We start from the raw sequence: 20,560 nt of genomic DNA, 5'->3' as shown, positions 1-20,560 counted from the left end.
GGCTACCCCGTGTGGGAGCAGTGGGATGTCTCAGAGACAGCTGAGGAGCCAGGAGTGATGTGAGACACCTGATCTGTATCCAGTGTGGGAGCCGTGGGTTACCTGAGAGACATCTTAACAGGGAGTGATGTGAGACATCCGAGTTGCCCAGTATGGGAATAGGGGGTGGGGGGGAGTCATGGGCTGCTGAGGGACAGGGAGTGGTGTGAGACATCTGAGGTGCCCAGTATGGGAGCAGGTGGTTGAGGCGCTATCCCGGGACCCGAGGTGTGCTGGTCCGAGGCGCTGCGCCTCTCCTCCCAGGCAGGTGTGGGAGGCGGGTGAGGCGGAGTCAAAGTTTCTGGGAGTGAAGGTGCTGGGAAAACTGGAAGTGCGAGACAGGGAGACGCTTCCTCGCTGAAAAGGAGCAGCGTTGCTGCTGCAGGATAGCTCGGTGGGTTCAATTGCTATACTATCCTGCGCGTAACCGCAGGACACGGGCTCTGAGGATCGGTTCTACTTTTCATCCTTCCGAGGCCAATGGAACGAAAACTATTGAGATGGATAAGGCAGCGCCGATTCATGTATAGCGCCCTGGAGAGGCCTCTCCCTCCATTCGCCACCACCGCCGCTGCAAGCAGATTCCATGCTTTTCGCAAACATTTAACCTTTTCAGCTTCTCGACGTGAAGGCGTTAGGGCAGGGGCCGGGTCAACTGTGTGGGTAGTCAGGCTGGGCCCTGAGAATGCCAGGCGTGCCAGGGGGAACAAAGAGTCGCCGAGGCAAAGACTACAGGGGGGCAGGAAGGGCACGAACAGCGGGAGGGAGGGGGCGGGAACGGCACACTGTCAACGGGAGGGGGGGCAGCGGGAACGGCACACGGTCAGCGGGAGGGGGGGCAGGAAAGGCACACGGACAGCGGGAGGGGGGGGCACGAAAGGCACACGGACAGCGGGAGGGGGGGGGGGAGGAACGGGCACTCACCTGGACTTCTTCCGGTGGTGGTCGGCCGCGGAATGAGAAGAAAACAAACGGACGACAATAAAAAATAAGCCCCGCCCACGGCCGCGATGACAACATCGCAGAGGCGGAGAGGGAAAAAATCTCGGGACGCCCACGAATCTGGTCCGGCCTTGACGGACAGATCTGGCTTCCAATGGCTACCCTCCATTTATGGAGATAGCCAATGGAAGCAGAGGCGGGACTAAGCAGTACACTGTAGGGGCATAAGATTTCTCCTGGGCGGAGCTAGGAGCTCCGGCCCCAGGCGAAACCTAAAAAAATCAAGGAAGGATTGCTTTACGTTCATTAGCTACAGTTCACCTATGAGAAAACCTTTAAAGAGAAAAATTGCTGGGTGCCTGAGATGTAAAGCAGTCCATATGAAGTGAAGTGATATAACAGGCATTGTCAAAGCCAATATGTCTTGCCTATGTTAGAGCTTGCCTATGTGAGAGCTATTAGCTTTGGCAAGGTCTTTTAGCCATGTTGTACAGCAGAGTACAGTGGTATTGAGAGGCATGGCGTAGAGTGGCATAGAGTACAATGGCGTAAACAGGTGTAGAGTAGAGAGGCAAAGAATGATGTGGAGTGGAGTGGCATGGAGAAACAGTGGCGTGGCTTAGAGTGGGGTGGGGTAGAAGGGCATTGCATGGAGCAGAGTGGTGTGGAGTGACGTAGAGTGACGTAGAACGGAGTGGGGTGGCATAAAGTGGAGAAGGTAGAGTGGCACTGTATGGAGTGGAGCAGAGCGGTGTAAAATGGGATGGAGTGGGTTGGCGTGGAGTAGAGTAGCATGGAATAGAGTGCCGTGGAGAATAACAGGGTGGCGTGGCACAGTGGAAAAGGTAGCGAGGCACTGTATGGAGTGGTGTAGAGCAGAATGGTGTAGAGTGGGGGTATAACGTAGAGAGGAGTGGCATGGAGTAGAGTGGTGTGAAACAGAAAATGGTGTGGAATAGAGCAGTGTGGCATGGCATACAGTGGCTTGGAGTAGAGTGGCATGGCATAGAGTGGGGTGGAGTAGAATGAAGTAGAGTGACTTGGAGTGGCATTATATAGAGTGGGGTGGAGTGAAGTAGAGTGGTGTGGCTTAGAGTAAAGTGATGTAGAGTGCCATGGCACAGAGAAGATTGGTGTTGAGTAGAATGGCAGAGTTGAGTTGCGTAGAGAAGAATGACGTAGGTTAGCATAAAGTGGGATGGAGTGAAGCAGATTGGCGTAAAGTGGCAAGATTAGAGTGGCGTGAAGTGGTATAGAGTGGAGAAAGTAGAGTGGTGTAGGGTGGGGTGGGATAGAATGGCACTGTGTGGAGTGGCGTACAGTGGTGTAGAATAGAGTGGGGTGGCGTGGTTCAGAGTAGAGTGGCATAGAAAAGAGTGGAGTGGTGTAGAGTACAATGAAGGTGAGTAAAGAGGCATTGTATGGAGTAGACTGGACAGAGTTGAGTTGCATAGAGAGATGTAGAGTGGCATAGAGTGGGATGGAGTGGAGTAAAGTGGAGTGGAGTAGACTTGAGTAGAGAAAGTAGAGTGGTGCAGAAGAGTGGAGTACAGTGGTGTAGAATTGAGTGGTGTGGTGTGATGTGGTGAGGCGTAGAGTAGAGTGGCATAGAATATAGTGGAGTAAAGTGGGGTGAAGTGGAGTATAGTGGAATGGTGTACAGTGGGTGGTAAAGAGTGGGGTGGAGCAGAGTAGTGTTGAGTAGAGTAGTGTGGTACAGAGTAGAGTGGAGTGGCGAAGAGTAGACTGTAGAGTAGAATGGAGTAGAGTAGCATATAGTGTAGTGGAGCACAGTTGAGTGGAGTGGCAAGAGTAGAGTGACAGAGTAGAGTGGTGTGGACTGGCATAGAGTGTACAAAGAGAGGCATAGAGTGATATAGAGTGCTGTGGAGTGGAGTACAGTGGTGCAGAGTATGGTGGTGTAGAGAAAAGTGGCATATAATAGAGTGAAGTAAAATGGAGTGGAGTACATTGGTGTGTAGTGGCATAGCCTATAATGAATTTGAGTAAAAAGTGGCTTTACGTGGCCCTGCATGGAGTAGAGTGGGATAGAGAGGTGTACAGGGGCACAGGGTGGAGTAAAGTGCCGTGACGTAGAGTGGCAGGGGCATTGTGTGGAGCAGAGGGGCATGGCTTGCTGTGGCGTTGCGTAGAGTAGCGCAGAGCGGGTGGAGTAGAGTGAATTGGTATAGTGTAGAGTGGGGATGAGTGGAGAAGCATAGAGTGGCACGGAGTGGCATAACGTAGAGTGGCATGAAGTAGAGTGGCGTACAGTAGAGTGGCAGAGCATAGATTGGCATACAGGAAAGTGTCATGGTATAGAGTGGAGTGCCAGTGTGTGGATTGGAGTGTCATGGAGTGTCGAAAAGTTGAGCGGCTTGGAGTAGAGTGGCAAAGAGTAGAGTCAAGTGGCATTATGTGGAGTGGCATAGCATAGAGTGGCATAGAGTGCAGTTGATTGGTGTAGAATAGGGTGGAGTGGAGTGAAATTGAGTAGTGCAGAGTGGTGTTGAGTAGAGACGTGGAGTAGTGTGCCATACAGTGGGATGGAGTGGAGTACAGTGGTGTGGCCTGGCATAGAGTGGAGAAAGTAGAGTGACATGGAGTGGTGTGGAGTTGCATTGTGTGGAGTATTGTGCACTAGAGTAGAGAGGTGTGGTGTAGAGTGGTGTGGCATAAAGTGGTGTGGCATAAAGTGGAGTAAAGTGGTGTGAAGTGGCGTACAGAGGAGTGGCGTACAGTGGCATAGAGTAGGGTGGAGTAGAGTAGCGCTGAGTGGTGTGGAACAGAGTAGAGTGGTGTGGTGTGGCGAAGAGTAGAGTTGTGTAGAGTGGCATAGAGTAGACTGCGTAGTGAAGAGTAATGTAGATTAGAGTGGCGTAGAATGAAGTTGCATAGAGCAGAAAAGTTGTAGATTTAACTAAAGCATCAATAGAGACAGCAAACAGGGTGAAAGCAACATAAATAAGCAGCCTGTGTTAAAAGTAAGAAAGCACATTACACGTTCATGACAAATACTGTAACACTCAAAAAATATATAAAAAATAGTGCACTGCATAAAGACAAAGAAGAAGAAAGAGGAGGAAGAGCACATGTACTTGGTCGATGCTCTAGGGAGGCGGTGATAAAAGAAAGTAAGGGTAGCGTACGGGAGCTAAGCAATCAAAAGATTGCAAATGAGAGTGATACCAAAAGCAACCAATGGTATGCCGTGGGTGGGTTGTATGCCCACTGAATTGTAAACCAGAAGTCTTGTAGCCCAGAGCATTGGGTGTGTAGATGAGACCAAAAAGGCAGCCAATAGCATGAGGTAAGAGACAATTGCTCCCATCGCTGCAGTCGGTTCCCACTGTATGTATATTGTGAGGAATTGTTAACAAGCCAGCAGACAGCTGCACCTTTCGCGCCAGACCTAAAAATTAGATAATAACCTCTCAGTTCAAACACTTGGATACCTCTTTCTAGAAAAGAGTTTAAAGGCGGATTATCCTGCTTTGTGCCAGAACAAGACAGTTAACAACAGAGTGAACTATGTTACACCTGTTACGAAAGAATGGCATGTTGATCACTGCTGGCCAGAGGCAATCTAAGAAACATTAACAACGCAATTTGTTTAGGCTTTTTTACAGTGGAAATGTCTTCTTAAGCTTTTGAAAGACAGAGTACAATACCCCAGGGACGGCTGCAGAAGTGAAAGATGTAATTGCACACACACAGGATACAACAGAAATGTAAGGTTCCCTTACACTGAACATGTGCCATACAGACAGCAACATTTGAAGAAGTAAACCATCATTTTCGAGCAGGAAGGAGAGTATCTTTCCCTCCTCTTTAGAATAACTGTATGAGAAGCATATTAGATGTTCACATTTCCGAAAGTAAACTATGATAGATCTTATGTTTTTTTTTTTTACTTTTCACTATACTTTATCATAGAAAGATCACCGCTATTGGGGAGATGTCGCTATGGTAAGCTATAAGAAAAGTATAAACATTAATTAAATTTGAAAAAAATATTAGTAAAACTATTTTGACGCTAATTATTAATGTGCATTAATGTTATACATGTATTTCACATGTAAAATAAAAGAAATGCTACAACACTATTAACTTAATTTTTAAATAAATATTTAAATATATTAAATTAGCATAATTTAAAATGTAAACAAACAACCCACCTAAAGTAAAATCGTTATGTTAGGTACTGAAAATTTACATAATGTTAAGTATAGAATTCATTAAAAAATAATTATTTTTAGAAAATACAATTTACATTTGTTTTTAAATAAAAAAAGCTTAAAAAAATATTTTAACAAAATATTTATTGTTTATATTTACATTAAGTTAATTTCATATAAATAATGTTTATATAAATGAATTTATTTTAACACTATTTAATATAGGGTTCTTTATTAAATCCATGCCTTTATTATTTTCTATAGGAAGTTGCTGTAGTATTGGTGATTGGCCAAGAGTGAAGCTGGACTACTGTTCTGGTTTGGCAGTAGTAAATTACAGTCGTAAATTAGGGCCCACCCCTGTTTCAGGCACATAGATCTGTGCGAGTATCTGGCATGTGACTGAACATGTGCTTTTGTGTGTAATTGTATCAAGCATTAACATTTATATATTGTATAATACAAATGAAATGCTTTGAAGAACCTAATATAGCTTGCAATACAATGGAAAGGCATTTTATAACCACAGAACAATGGAAAATGTAGTTTGTAACTGCGATAATTCACATTTATGCCTTGCAGCTTACATACAATACTTAGGACGCCAGGTACAATACAATTCTGCACAAACTCATGAACCCACGGTGCTTGTCAGATAGAAAACCAACAACTGGCATGTTACATTCAATGATCTGAAGGAGACTCCGTCACCCCCTACTTCATTTTATGGTCATTTAAGCATGTGGTCAAAGAGTACATACAGAAAGCTCCACAGCAAGTGAGTTAACGATCCGAACTATCCTGGCAGTATTAGACCATACGATTTGCTACATACGCTTACATCTGTGCATCATGTGCTTTAAGAGCCTGGCCTATTTTGAAAGGCTTTCGGTTATAACCACTTAAGTAAGCCATAACTACTTTCCTAGTTTTAATTCTGTTGTAAGTTTTTTGGGGGCCTGAGTTTGCAATAAAAAATAATATGTATTAGAACCCTGCCCGCGGCTTGCATTGCATTTTTCTACTCATGACACTGTCCGTCCTCATATTGTGACGCCCTAATGGCACCTTTTCAGCCTCCCTCGCTACCAATCCCCAGTTTGTGGGCTTGCCTCCATTTTGAACGTATGCCTCCCAAAGGATGCAAACATATGGCCTATAGCTCTTCCTGTCAGAGCCTGAAGGCAAACACACCAGAAAGCAGTGCACCTGCAGTCTCTCCGTCCCCAAAATCCCAACGAAGCCAAATCGTCAGTCCATAACGCTCATTCTAGTTATAGGACAGGATAGACTTGATAGGAATACAAGGGAATGGAGACCCGAATTTCAACTGCCAGGCTGCAGAACTTTTACCGGATAGGTGTTCACTGCCAGCAGCAGCCAAGAAAGCCATGGTGTTTGGCCTCCCTCTTCATACTTCTTGGGTCTGGAGAACACTTGGCATATTCATGCTGTCTACCCAAGAGGTGCAGTAGCTCCCAACACCACGTTCCTCTCTCATCCCTATCAGCCACATTAATGTAGCAGAGCAGAGAGGGGCTTGGGGCAGGATGCAAGTTGAACATGAATCCCAAGACCGCTCTAGCAGTGATGGGACTACCATGAAAATGACAACAGGCAGGAGACCACAAGTCGTGAGCTGAAAGGATACAACGCTGCTTCACAATTAAAGGTCTTTTGCCTTTGGTGCTGTAGTGGGCAAACCTCTGTAATTCACTGAGAATCAAGATCCTAGTGCATTGAATCACCCAGACCTCTCCCCAAAAGCAGCCTTGCGTTCTTCAAATGTTATCATGGGGCTCACTCTTCAAATGTTATCATGGTGCTCGCTCTTCAAATGTTATCATGGTGCTCGTTCATGTTATCATGGTGCTCGTTCTTTAAATGTTATCATGGTGCTCGCTCTTCAAATGTTATCATGGTGCTCGCTCTTCAAATGTTATCATGGTGCTCGTTCATGTTATCATGGTGCTCGTTCTTTAAATGTTATCATGGTGCTCACTCTTCAAATGTTATCATGGTGCTCGTTCATGTTATCATGGTGCTCGTTCTTTAAATGTTATCATGGTGCTCGCTCTTCAAATGTTATCATGGTGCTCGCTCTTCAAATGTTATCATGGTGCTCGTTCATGTTATCATGGTGCTCGTTCTTTAAATGTTATCATGGTGCTCGCTCTTCAAATGTTATCATGGTGCTCGTTCATGTTATCATGGTGCTCGTTCTTTAAATGTTATCATGGTGCTCGCTCTTCAAATGCTATCATGGTGCTCGCTCTTCAAATGTTATCATGGTGCTCGTTCATGTTATCATGGTGCTCGTTCTTTAAATGTTATCATGGTGCTCACTCTTCAAATGTTATCATGGTGCTCGTTCATGTTATCATGGTGCTCGTTCTTTAAATGTTATCATGGTGCTCGCTCTTCAAATGTTATCATGGTGCTCGCTCTTCAAATGTTATCATGGTGCTCGTTCATGTTATCATGGTGCTCGTTCTTTAAATGTTATCATGGTGCTCGCTCTTCAAATGTTATCATGGGGATCGCTCTTCAGATGTTATCATGGGGCTGGCTCTTCAGATGTTATCTTGGTGATCGCTCTTCAAATGTTATCATGGTGCTCGTTCATGTTATCATGGTGCTCGTTCTTTAAATGTTATCATGGTGCTCGCTCTTCAAATGTTATCATGGGGATCGCTCTTCAGATGTTATCATGGGGCTGGCTCTTCAGATGTTATCTTGGTGATCGCTCTTCAAATGTTATCATGGTGCTCGTTCATGTTATCATGGTGCTCGTTTTTGTTATCATGGTGCTTGTTCATGTTATCATGGTGCTTGTTCTTCAGATGTTATCATGGTGCTCGCTCTTCAGATGTTATCATGGTGCTCGCTCTTCAGATGTTATCATGGTGCTCGTTCTTCAAATACTATCATGGAGCACGTTCTTCAAATGCTATCATGGAGCACCTTGTAAGGGTCAATACCTTGGATTTCCCCGGGTTGATTTTGGTCTCACTCCCTGCATCTGGGCGTCAGGCGCATGCTGCAGCCTATCACAGTTAACATCAAGTAGGACAAGGGCATCCGCGTCCAGCACTAAATAATGGTGGCAGGTCTGCAGCTTAGGAGGACAAATTCTGTCCGACATCAAAATGTCAAGCACTTCTGCCAAATAAATACCGAACAAAGAGGCAAACACACGCTATTATTTAAAGACAGATTGAGCTGAAATCTGAGACAGCATCTCTGAAGCACAACTCGTATATGAGCAATGATTTTCACAAGCATACAGATTACACTGTGAGGAATACTCTCTTATTATCCACAAACTGTTTCTATCAACATGATCAACAGCTGTGATCTGTTTAATTTTGGAAGCCCCTCGGCAGCCTGCGCCCAAACCCAATGAGTTGTACCCCTTGAGCCCAGTCAACTAGGACAAGGGGCATAGGTATCATAACATAACTAAAAAAATAACTTTTGACTAGGGACTGTACCAAAGCCTCAGTAAGACAATTGAGACAGTAAGGTTTTCAAAGATAGCCAAGACTTTACAGACATGCTCCTATAGAATAACACTGTCCATAGATGCTGTGTTATTGGAATTGTAGCGCCTTAGCACATACCATTTGTTTAAGATGCTATCTCAGCCACCGAGTGTGACAGAGCCTTCCGGTTTGTTTATTGTTCATACTTTTAATTGTCCTGTAAAAAAAACACATATTTTTTAAGGACTTAGCTCTAAATGTATAATGCTTTTTTTCGGTATTACTATGCCATGCTGTATCCGAGTTTAAAACCTTCTCAGAATTTTCTCTTTCAGCTCAGTCTCTTAGACCCCTTCAACACTTGATTGATATGCCCATGCATAGTCATGTTTCGGCATGTTTCGACATCAGCACCAATCATTCCGGGGCAACTCTATCGAAAAGACTTATCAGTTCCAAAGTACCTCAGATGATCAGAGAATGGACTACCATGTCCCGCGCATGTGGGGAGGCAACACAGCACAGTACCCAATTCTTGCATCGTATGCAAGGCTTCAGGATCAAATAACATTCTGTTCTGATCACTACAATAACTCACCCTTAGTTGTGGAATATTAAGAAAGGCTGAAGAACTTGTGACCAGCTCAGTGGCTGGCCTGATTTGGACATATGGAGCCGCTGGACAATGTAAAGGTTAATAGGGTTTGTCCCTAATCCCTTCTCAATAACGGCAGGTGATTCCAGGAAAGTACAAGCAACAAATGGGCGAGGTGATGTTGAAGAATCTAACCCACCCTTAAGAGTCATAGGAAACTGTTTGGCAAACACAGCTCGCTTCCGACTGCCCTTCCAGTACCTTAAAGTCATGAAAAGTCTTGTTAGATGCCATGGAGGAGAGGAAAGCAGGCGAGTACCTCTTGAATGGGTCAAGGACGAAACGAAAGAAATAAGTAATCCTAGTCTGCCTCACACTCTGTTCCCCACACAATATACACCATATTGTCCTTGTGTTATGCATTACAAGTTCAATCGGAACTAAATAATTTTTGTCTTCATTGAACTTCTGACTTTAGTTCTTGCCCCTCCTTTTGTCTGGAAAATTGAGGACATTTTTCTACCCAAGGAAGATACGGACTGAAGTTGACCCCGCTTTACCCCCCTTGTGATTGTACCATCTCATTTACATTTATTTAAGTGTCATAGTCATGGGGTAAATGTCCGCGCTTCCCCACTCCAACCAGTCTTAGTGACTGGCCTTTCTCCAATGGAATACAACATGTCAGACCTAGCAGCAGTAGGCAGTAATAACTCACTGAGAAGAACATCCTTGCAATAACTGCAATTCAAGAATTTGGTCTCAAGTGGCCGGCTACCTTCCCATCGTTGCACCCCACTCCCCCCTAGGATAGGAATTTGACCGGCTGACTACCAGATCAAATACAATCAAGGTCTCCTTCAATGTTATTACAAACCGTAAGCAGATGCTTTAGCATACTTGTGCGATCAGTCACATACCAACAGTGTATACCACATACGTATACAAGAAGTGGTCCATCAAAGTCATTGCTTTGAAATTTACACGGGCAGAATAAGGATCCCAACTATGCATTGCTGCTTTACGTTACTGTGCCGGACATATTTTGAGGGCAGTTTTAAGCGTTGGCAGACCCGTTAATGAGCAAACACATTGATTCCCTGTTCAGCCATGTAATAAGACATCATACACTCCATCATTCTCCACTTCTTGGGCGGATTTAGTGACCATTGCCACCTCCTCATCTCCACTGGACTCTATCAGTGCCTCACTCAGTGGGTTACGAGGAGGTGATGCAACCCCCAAAACCTACATGTCCCAAGGGATGCTCTGAACACATTCCTGGAGCTGCTCCAAGTGACAACTGTCTGCACCCACATCAAGGAAAAGTTATGGATGTTGTAGCAGATACACCAATTATAAATGATTTGAAAAATAAAGAGCGTCCATTTGGGATACTGATCTCTGCTCAACAACATTACCTAGTGAAGTCCCTACTGAGGGAGCGGAGGACAGGGATATGACTGCCTTTTAAATCTATCCCAGCTGATTTATTACATTTGTTTGATGCCAATGAGAAAGAGGCACTCATTGCGTGATAGTAAAATCCTCCTCTGGAAGCTTTGCATCCCAACAATACCTGCCTTCACCGCCACCAGACAATACCTTGAGCTGATCTTGCTGACTACGTTTGGGGACTTTTAAATAAACGCTTAGGCTGAAAAATGCAATGAATAATCCGTTTGACAAATGCCTGTTTAGAATCAACACGACAATTATGGAAATGGCCATGGTGCATTAGGCACAGGTACTTAATAGTTTAGAGGTGATATAACATTGTTGTAACAATATCATCAGAAGAAGGGACCATTCACTACTGCCCCTGCCAGATGATGGCAATTTCAGCATGCTCATTCCATTCCCTACGTGAAAACATTCCACTGGTAGACACCATCAACCATTTGAGAGAAAGTTGTCCAGACACATTTATCCTACTTGAAGCATGCCCCGTGCCCTAATATTGGGCTAAAGGCCACTATCACTACTAGTGCCAGAACAGCTGACTGCCAAATGGCAGTTACACCCTTATTACAAAGGCCAATTAGGGCAGTAAATTGGCCTTTGTACTATGGCCCCTACTACCAGGGAAGAACTATTAATGTATTACAGCAAGCTCTAAATCGCGTCCAAGAGCTTACGCTCTGCTACAGTGAATAGGACAATTTTTTTGTACAGCAAAGGATCACAATTAGCCAAAATGGAGCAGACATGTGTCTGAACATTGTCTAGCATGTCTGTCTATGTTACAATAGAGCTACACACAACCTTCATTGTTAGATCCCTGGATGTCAGGGGCAATGTGACTTTTTGGTGTAGTCATTCTGGCCCTTACCACTCATTCACATCGTCTTATACGTGGGCTAGAAGCCATTAGTTTTTATAAGGCACGTTCCTTTCTTTGAGGGCCACCGCCATTCTTCATCTGTTACACCATGAGAGGTAATTTTTATTAAAACGGGAACATTGAAATTAAGAGAATACATTGGTCATTTTAACATAAAACGCGGGTGTTCCCCTTTAAGAAAACCAAAACAAACAAAAAAATCATATGACCTCCCCTTTAGGCGTGCTCAGACACTGCTGTACTTACCCCCTGGTTTCCTTGGAAAGAGATTACTGGCTGGGACAGTCTCGCTCCAGAGACCTGTGGAAAGGGAATGCAAGAGAACAGTAGTTCAGTAAAAACAATATAATTCATTCTCACAAGTCAGTCCTTTCAGCTCACCCCTTTAAATACCTTTGCTTCTAAACTTAGGATTCAGTTCTTCACTTTGAAAGCTAGTTCCCTAAGTATGACATTATGGATTATGAAAGCATTTTTGGATTCCCAGCCATCTCAAATAATAACATGTTATTGCGGCGGATCAGACTAGCAATGAATGCACATTATCAATGTAAAACCATTTACCAACTTTTCTACTGAAACCCAAAACGATGGCTGCTTGAGTGAATCTAGGAAAATATGGTCACATGAGTAAATTCTGTATTCTGGGTTGTAGATGGCAGTAAATCGGTGACTTTGCGTGTGCCTGCTGCTTACTTTCTGGTGTTAGTCGGTGCTTCTTTGTTCTGGCTGAAGAGGTTCCAAGAAAGAGTCCCAGAGAAGAGTTCCACTGCTCCTAGGAGACCATGAACTTGGCATGACGCTTTACTGAGAACAGAGACAATGAAGGTGAGCCGAAAGCCAGGTAAGTGGCACATGGCTACGCTACCCTTTGAGCCTTCCATCCAAATGTATTGTGTATTTTTACTTCTAATGGAATGTTAAATATTTATTACACGAAATTAACAAAGGATAATAAGCACCACCAAAGATAACAAGGATTATAAAATTAAGGATTTTTTAAAACCTACATGATAATTGCTCCATTGAGCCTTTCGATCTTGGCAATACCATGGATGAAAAACATCACAGGTGTCCGAGGTGGGTCCATGAGGATCTCCTCCACATTTTCAGGGTAAGTAGGAGTGCCACCTACTTCTCCTGTGTAAAGGAAGTCTCTTTTTAGCAAAGGTCATGAACACATTCAGGTAGATTCTTAGAAAATGTAATAACCTTTTATAAGGGTATTACCTTGTTCTTTAAGTACTGTTGTGACAACTAACCAATGTGTCACCTTTCCCAGCAGAAACATTAACTTGGTTTGCTTTCTTTATAATCAGCAGGATGGAGCAATGCATAAGATATAGCTCCACAGACACCATCTTCAATTACACACACAATCACAGGGTTCTTCACTCGACCCACTTTTTTTTAGCATTTGCATAAAAATCCCTTCAAAGCGCGCTACTGTATCCTGGTTAAGTTCACAAACGTAGCCAATGGCACCTCACTCTTCCGACAAGACGATGCCAAATAACTTTTTTTAAATCATCATTCCTAATAATTTTCGGGGACAGGCTACATTACTGTCCTACCTTCAGGACTATATGTGTTTGTGTTGACATTGGGTTGGAGAAACATCACAGCAATGAATGAGGCCTGGATAAGATAGCAGTGACCTGTGTGCATTAGGACCGTAAGTGCCCAAGTCCAGAAAGTGCACAATTCCTGGTGCATAATTTTTCTGCAACAGCGGTCATGAAGATGATGATGCATAGAGAGGAGACTGAATGGGCACAGTAGAGCTGTTTTAAGGCACGTGTGGGAGGAAGCAGCATTTCACAGAAGGTTCGCTAATTGATATGATGGGCAATGCACTTGTCTTAATGCCGAATCCTGCGAATTTAGAACATAAACTTCAAATTGGAAACAAAGAATTAAAAAAAGCAAAGGGCATGCCCCGAAAGGCCAATACCTTTTAACTTGTAGGAAATCCCTGGGTTACACTCAAGCTGGCTAGAAACATGTCAAACACTCAAAAGAGAAACTGTTCCCAATCCAGCAGAAAAATGGAACCAAAAACATGGTTAAGAAATTCCAGGGGGAGACATAGGGAGCTCTAGCCAAAGCACTCATACTTAAAAGAAGACAGATGAAGTTAAAGGTACTTTAACAATATACGTAATCTCATATCTACGTCGACGTGTCTAGCTTGTAGAGTTACTATACAAGGTTACGACATTCATCGAGTCCTGCCTTGCCTTGCCATGAGATGAGGAAAAGCCTTACAGTTACAGCTTCCGGATTCTCTGCATGTGGCTGAGCACTCCCCAACCCCTTGCACGGTCCAGCTGCTGAGTCACAGCATCAGCCCTCTTAACAAGAGATGTTACCTGCAGGCAAGAGACACAATGGACAGGGGTGCCAGAGAAAGCCTGTCCGCTGGGGTAATTAGGAGATTCTTGAACAGACAGATGTCTCCGAGAGGCAGGTGAGACTGGAGAAGGGTCAATCAAATGTCAGGCCTTTCAGATCCCAGCACCCCCACAGGCCAGCCGCTGATCCTGCTTGGACTTGCTTGCGCACCTAGCTCCTGGGTCTTGCTGTCCTGCTCTTCAGCTACACGCCAGGTGACATCAGAGAAGGGGCCTAGCAAAGAAGAAGCTCACCCCATCTCAGATGATTCACAGGCCTCACATTAAAAGGGAGTGGGAAAAAGGTTGTCGCCAAGACCCCGCCTCTACTTTCTTCACTAAAATAGTTTAGCAGCATCTGCAGATGCCTTCATGTAAGTATGTTTTCTCAGGTGTTTAATGAAGGCGCAAGCACCACGATCCATAACTCCAAGTAGATGAAGTGCTGAGAGGGCTAAGGAGCACAAGCAGATAGTTGAAGCGAAAGACAGAGTGGAAGTTTCTGCCTTTCATCAAGGGAATGAGAAAATGCGAAACCTATTGCATGGTAAATGTTTTTTTTTATTTTTTAACAATAAGACAGATGGGGGTCCAATTTCCATAGTGCAGGTGACCCCTCCAATACGCAACTAAAAAATATCTAAATTCTTCTCATGTTAATATAAAGGTTAACTTATGTTCTTCTACGCACTTAAAATGTTGCAGTCACCATGGTACTATAAAGATGAATGGCAGAAGGCTGTAAGCGTAAGGCGACACTAAGAGGTGCGACTGTCAAATTACGAAAGATTTCTTCAAAAGGTCCATTAACCCACGGAGCTATATAAGCACACAGCACATCTAAATACTCAACACGATCTTAAGAAACAAACTCATCTATAAAAGAGATTCCAAGGGTTTGGCATCTGGAACCATGTTTAGAGCCTCCATCATATCAAACTAATCGCCTACAGTGACCTATGAGTACGGGCAGGGTGAACTCCGCTAATCTCTGCCCGCAAACCATCCTAATAAAAGCCACAGCCCGGGCGACATTAGAACGAAGCAGAGTTGAGACTTGCACCAGATGACACTTTAGACAGAGAATCCCTTGAGATTTGAGCTTCTGATAGAGGGAACAGCATCCTCCGCAGGAATTCATTGTACGTATATGATATATGTCCCCATCCACCACCATAATCCACTTAGGCAAACAGGGAGAATACCCCTGGCACAGCAACCCTCTTCTGATGGACACTACAGCACATGCCCACATACATGGATCTATGCAGCCTGCTTCCATAGAATGCATTCCAATATCCTCAGTCCATTCTCTGACTCGACATTGCAGGTAACGGAGACCGAATTACCACATCGCTGTAGCGAGTGGCAAAGGGCTCCCATAGATTGTTTTTAAACCCATTGGTCACATAGATTGCTTTTAAAACCTATAGCTGCCCACCTCACCTTGAGCACTGTTGCGCTTCTTATAACCAGGAAATTATTGTTTGAAGTACTGTTTTGAACCACGCTGCTCTCACCTGATCACACACCCCCTTCCCCGGTCCACCACTGATTCAGATTGTTGTGGAGGGAAGGCGGGCCGGAAGTGAATACTACTTCCCCCTCGCTTGCAGGTTAGCAGGCTAGTTGCTCTACCCTGTCCCTCCATAAAAGATCGATGCCGTTCAGTTCGCGCAGCGGGCGAACCGAGGGCGCGCCAAAGGCAAGCCCATCTGCGCCCGTCTGTGCCAGGAATCTCTGCCCCCGCCGCCTATGCTCCCAGAGTTTACAACCGGGAGACTATTTCATCTAAGGCAGGCTCTAGACACACCATGCCTTCACCCACTTTCCCTGGAGGGACGACAAAGCAACTGCACCCACTGCTCTTACACTCTCTCACCAAAGACAACCCCACCCCCTATCGAGCTCGCAATCAGCATGGCCCTGCTGAACTGCAGATCCCTGCCCAAACACTCTGTAGAAATAAACATGCTAAACAGGACTCAGAACTGGATGCTCTGTTCCTGACAGAGACATGGCTATCACCAAGCTCTGAGCCGGATGTGGTGCAAGCCCTCCCCTCAGGATACCTTATCCAGCGCCTCGACAGAGTAGGTCGAAAGGGTGGCGGAATCGCAACTATCCATAAAAATCATCTCTCCTGCCGCTTATTAGATAGCCTAATCCTCGACTGTGAAAATGCCCATTTCATCATCCAACTCTCACCCTCTAAATCACTCTCGGGCATCCTCCTGTACCGCCCACCGGGAGCACATGGGCAATTCTGTAGCTCACTGTTGGAAGCCACCATCTCTCGCTCTTGCCTCACTTCCAACTTCACACTACTAGGAGACTTAAACCTCCACTTCGACGACCCCCTGGACAAACTGGCAGGTGACCTAACAGTCGACTTGGCTACCTATCAGATCCACTTGACAAACCATCAAGCTACACACATAAAAGGTCTCCTACTGGACCCCATCCTATCAAAAAATCCCGGATTAAAAACTAGTGAGCCAAAAAAAAAAAATTAGTGAGCCACTCCCCATCCCATGGTCAGACCACTTCCTAGTACCATTCACCTGGCAAACCATCACCGACCCCTCCCCCACGGGCCACTACCTCGCCTACCAGAACGCCCTTGGTCAAAACTAGTCCTTGATGACTGGAGACGCGAACTCGAAATAACCATCCCCACACTCGAACCAGATATACACTCAGCGGACAGGCAATTTTCAACCTGGATAGAAAACTCTTTAGACCAAGTATTACCAAAATAAATCCTACCTAAAAATAAGGGAACCTTCAAATCCCCTTGGTTTACCCCAGAACTCCACGACTTGAAAAAACAATGTAAAAAACTTGAACATGCATGGAGGAAGGACTGGGCCAGTAGCAAAAAAATAGAATATAGAGTAGCCATCAGGTCCTTTAAAGCCTGCCTGAAAACCACCCAGGTGGCCTTCTTCGAAGAAAAAATTCAAACCTCCGTCAACTCCTCCAGAGAAACATTCTGCATTGTTAAAAAACTGCTGGAAGTCCCTGACCCACCTCCCCTCACTGATTCCTCTGGTTGTAGATGCAACGAACTAGCTGAATTTTTTTCCACCAAAATATCTTAAAAATCCTCCCAGCCGCAGACCACCTCCCAGGACATCACCCCCTGACCTCCACAATCAACACCCCACACTTAGACTCCTTCTCCCCCCTCACCTTGGAGATGCTTCCCCACATTCTAAATTCAATCAAAAGCGGTTCCCCCCCTTGACCCTGCCCCTTTTAACATCCTGAAAATTGTGACACCTACCATCACCTCCCCCATCACTAAACTTCTAAACGCTTCCCTAGAACAGGGTACCGTTCCTTCCAGCTGGAAAAAAGTCACAGTAAGAGCATTACTAAAGAAACCTCATCTGGACCCCGTAGAGCTGGGCAACTACCGGCCCATCTCTATACTCCCTGGAATCAACAAGGTGGCAGAAAAATGTGTTAACCAACAGCTCTCCACCTTCCTTGAATCTAATGGCCTTCTACACTGCTCGCAGTCAGGCTTCCGGCTTGTCAGGGCACTGATACCGCCCTGCTGGCAGTTGTAGAAGAAGCAAGAACGATTCTAGACTCGGGTGGATCGGCAGCAGTGATCCTCCTAGACTTAAGCACTGCTTTTGATACGGTGGACCACCGTATCCTTGTCCACCGTCTAAACAGAAAAGGAGTCACAGTGACAGCCCTATCATGGCTCAAGTCATTTTAAGAAAACAGAACCTTCCAGGTCTCGGATGGCAATACCCGATCCAGAGCCATTCCACTCCAATGCGGGGTGCCTCAGGGCTCTTCCCTAAGCCCCACACTTTTCAATGTATATATGTCCCCACTAGAAGAAATTGTAGCCCCGTTCGGCAACAAACTAGTCATGTACGCAGACAACACCCAACTTGTTGTCTCCCTCAAACTGACGGACCTATTCTCAGAAAATCTATGCTCATGTCTCCAAGATAATTCCGCTGAATGAGCAAATCACTCCTCAAACTAAACGGAGACAAATCAGAGATTCTAGTGCTAGGCAATCAAGCAATCCTCCCCCCCAAACTGATGTGGCATACCTGCATGGGACAAGCTCCCCCTCCCCCCCTGCAAAGAAAGAAATAAAAAGCCTAGGTGTCAGGCTCAACCAGGACCTCTCTTTTCAGACCCAAGCCAGGAAAACTGCTGGAGTCTGTTTCGGCCTTTTACGCACCACACGAAACATTCTCCCCCTCCTACCCCCCCCCCCCACTCCAAGAAACTACTTATTCAGGGCCTTATTCTCTCCAGTCTGGATTACGGGAACACCCTTTACCTAGGCGCCCCGAAATCAGTCAAACAAAATCCAACTTGTCCAGAACTCGGCACCTAGGCTGCTAACTGGCATAAAAAATGCTCCGCCAAGCCTGCCATAAATTCACCTCACTGGCTCCCAATCCAAGAGAGAATTAATTTCAAATCCCTTTGTATAACGCTTAAAATTCTCCAGGATAAGGGCTCCCCGATACTGAAACCCTTGATTAAACCGTACAAAGCCAACAGGAAGCTAAGATCCAATCATCTTTTTCTGGCAAACGTCCCGAGAATCAAGAAGGCGCGGTCAGGAGGACGCCTTTTTTCGTACAATGCCCCCAAACTTTGGAACTCCCACCCCCTGAACATGCAGAGTGAAATCAACCTATCAAAATTCCGTAAGCTCCTAAAAACCTGGCTCTTTCCCTAGGTCACACCTGCTCCCTGTCTAACACCTCGAGCTCAGCGCTGGGACGCCCCTTGGTAACCACGCGCTCTACAAATCCAATTCCAATTCCAATTCCATTATCCAAAGTATACTCTAGCTGGGGCGCCAAACAGATTCAGAACTATAGACTGACTCAAAAAGTTTGTGCAGAGGGCCCTTTAAAAAAGTTCCTTCCTCTGCATAGGCAGTCTAACATCTCATTGGTTTTCTCACTTTCCTGGTATGCTGGATTGGTTTCATCTAGGTGTCCCGGTCATCATGTCCCCATTTCTCCATCTTGTGGGTGCAGACATCTCAGACTCATAAGCCTCATATTTACAAATCAAATCAAAGATGCTTTATTCGAGTTTTTCTCATAAAAGCGCGTACAATCATAAATATAAAAACATCATTAAGAAAGCACCTCAGCATTTAGAAAACATTAATTCATAAGTAAAAGTTACGAATAAAATATTCAAGTATGATAAAATACAGACAAACCCTGAATACAATAAGAGACAATCAGCTGCCTAAAACCCTCTGTCTGAAAGTCCATGCCCGTCCAAGATATTTGGCTGTTGCTATAACTAAAGGCAAAAAAGTGCTAGTACAAATAATTCTTAGAGCTAACGCGCTACTGGTGGTACCTAGATTTTTGCACGCTGGTGTTAACCAAATGCGCCTGGGTTCTTCATAGGTTCTACAAGAAAATAAGAAGTGACCAATTGTTTCCTTATGTGCTCCACAGGCTGGACAGTTGCTATTAGATGGGAAACATCCTTTACAACGCAACTTTTACCACGCAGTACTTTTACAACGCAAACCATTACAACGCATTGCGCTGGGGGCGCTCTAGGGTAGGGAATAGATTTAATTTACTATCCAACACCTTCCCTACATTCCACTGGGACTGGAGTTGGAATAGTAGCATCCCAATAGAGTTCTAAGCTGGGATACAGTTTAGCTTCTAAGAAACCTCCAGCCATAGAACCTGCATTGGTATCTCTCCAATTCCGAGTAGCCACATTTTCCCAATAGATTTCCTTTAGGACTTTTTTAGTTGGGAATGAGGCACCTGTCGGATTATGCCAGAGCAGTTGGAGACAGAGATCACCCAGCACAGTTCTAAGAACATTCAGCCAGCCTAATTTATGGAACGCATCCGCTTTAATTATAGCTAGAAACCCCTCGGCATAATGGTAAAGCTCGGGAGTGGTCCAGAGCCTCCTCCAGTATAGGATAGGACGGAGCCTCGCCAGATCTACTACAGCCTTCCTGCCCAAATCATACCTGAGTGGGAGCAATGAAGTACTTTTAGGAAGACCAGTGATTGCCCTGAAAAACGTATTTTCTGATGTTTGTAATGACTGGAGCTTCTCAAAGCCCCACAACTCGGCACCGTATAGTGCAGAGCCGAGGGCCTTGGCCTCGTAGACATGCAATGCTGGCTTGATTGGTTTAGTCCTAGATTTTCTATGCTCTGAACCAAGAGCACCAGCCAATTGTCTATGCCTTAGGACTGCAATATCTATATGCTGGGACCATATAAGATCATTTGTTACATGGTTACCCAGATACATGAAAGCTTTGACTATCTCTAGAGGGCGATCATTCATAGTCAACTTGGATCTAAAACTTCGATGGGGGTTAAAAGTCATAAGCTTAGTTTCAACCACATTGACTTCTAAGCCATGCTCCCCACAAAAATTGTCAAAAATAAGTACTGCTCGCTGTAGGACGCACGGAGACTTTGATAAAATCAGGGTGTCGTCTGCGAACATTAAAATCGGTATCTTAATACCAGCCAGAGACGGTGCGTCCACATTAGCAGATAACATGCGAGCCACAACACCGTTAA

The 20,560-nt window shown here is 45.0% G+C and overlaps 1 protein-coding gene across 1 annotated transcript in view; it reads right to left on the bottom strand.

The window, feature by feature from the left end:
* ELL3 (elongation factor for RNA polymerase II 3) overlaps positions 1-20,560 on the bottom strand; it is a 259,380-nt gene that overhangs the window by 224,604 nt on the left and 14,216 nt on the right. Inside the window, exon 2 of the mRNA XM_086958187.1 lies at positions 11,830-11,883. Coding sequence (XP_086814313.1) covers positions 11,830-11,883 — 54 coding nt within the window. The remainder of the gene's footprint in view (positions 1-11,829; positions 11,884-20,560) is intronic.

Source organism: Lissotriton vulgaris, chromosome 2_1, assembly GCF_964263255.1.
Source record: "Lissotriton vulgaris chromosome 2_1, aLisVul1.2, whole genome shotgun sequence".
Taxonomy (NCBI): Eukaryota; Metazoa; Chordata; class Amphibia; order Caudata; family Salamandridae; genus Lissotriton; species Lissotriton vulgaris.
Note: the sequence above shows the minus strand (reverse complement) of the source record. Positions and strands in the feature narration are given on the sequence as shown.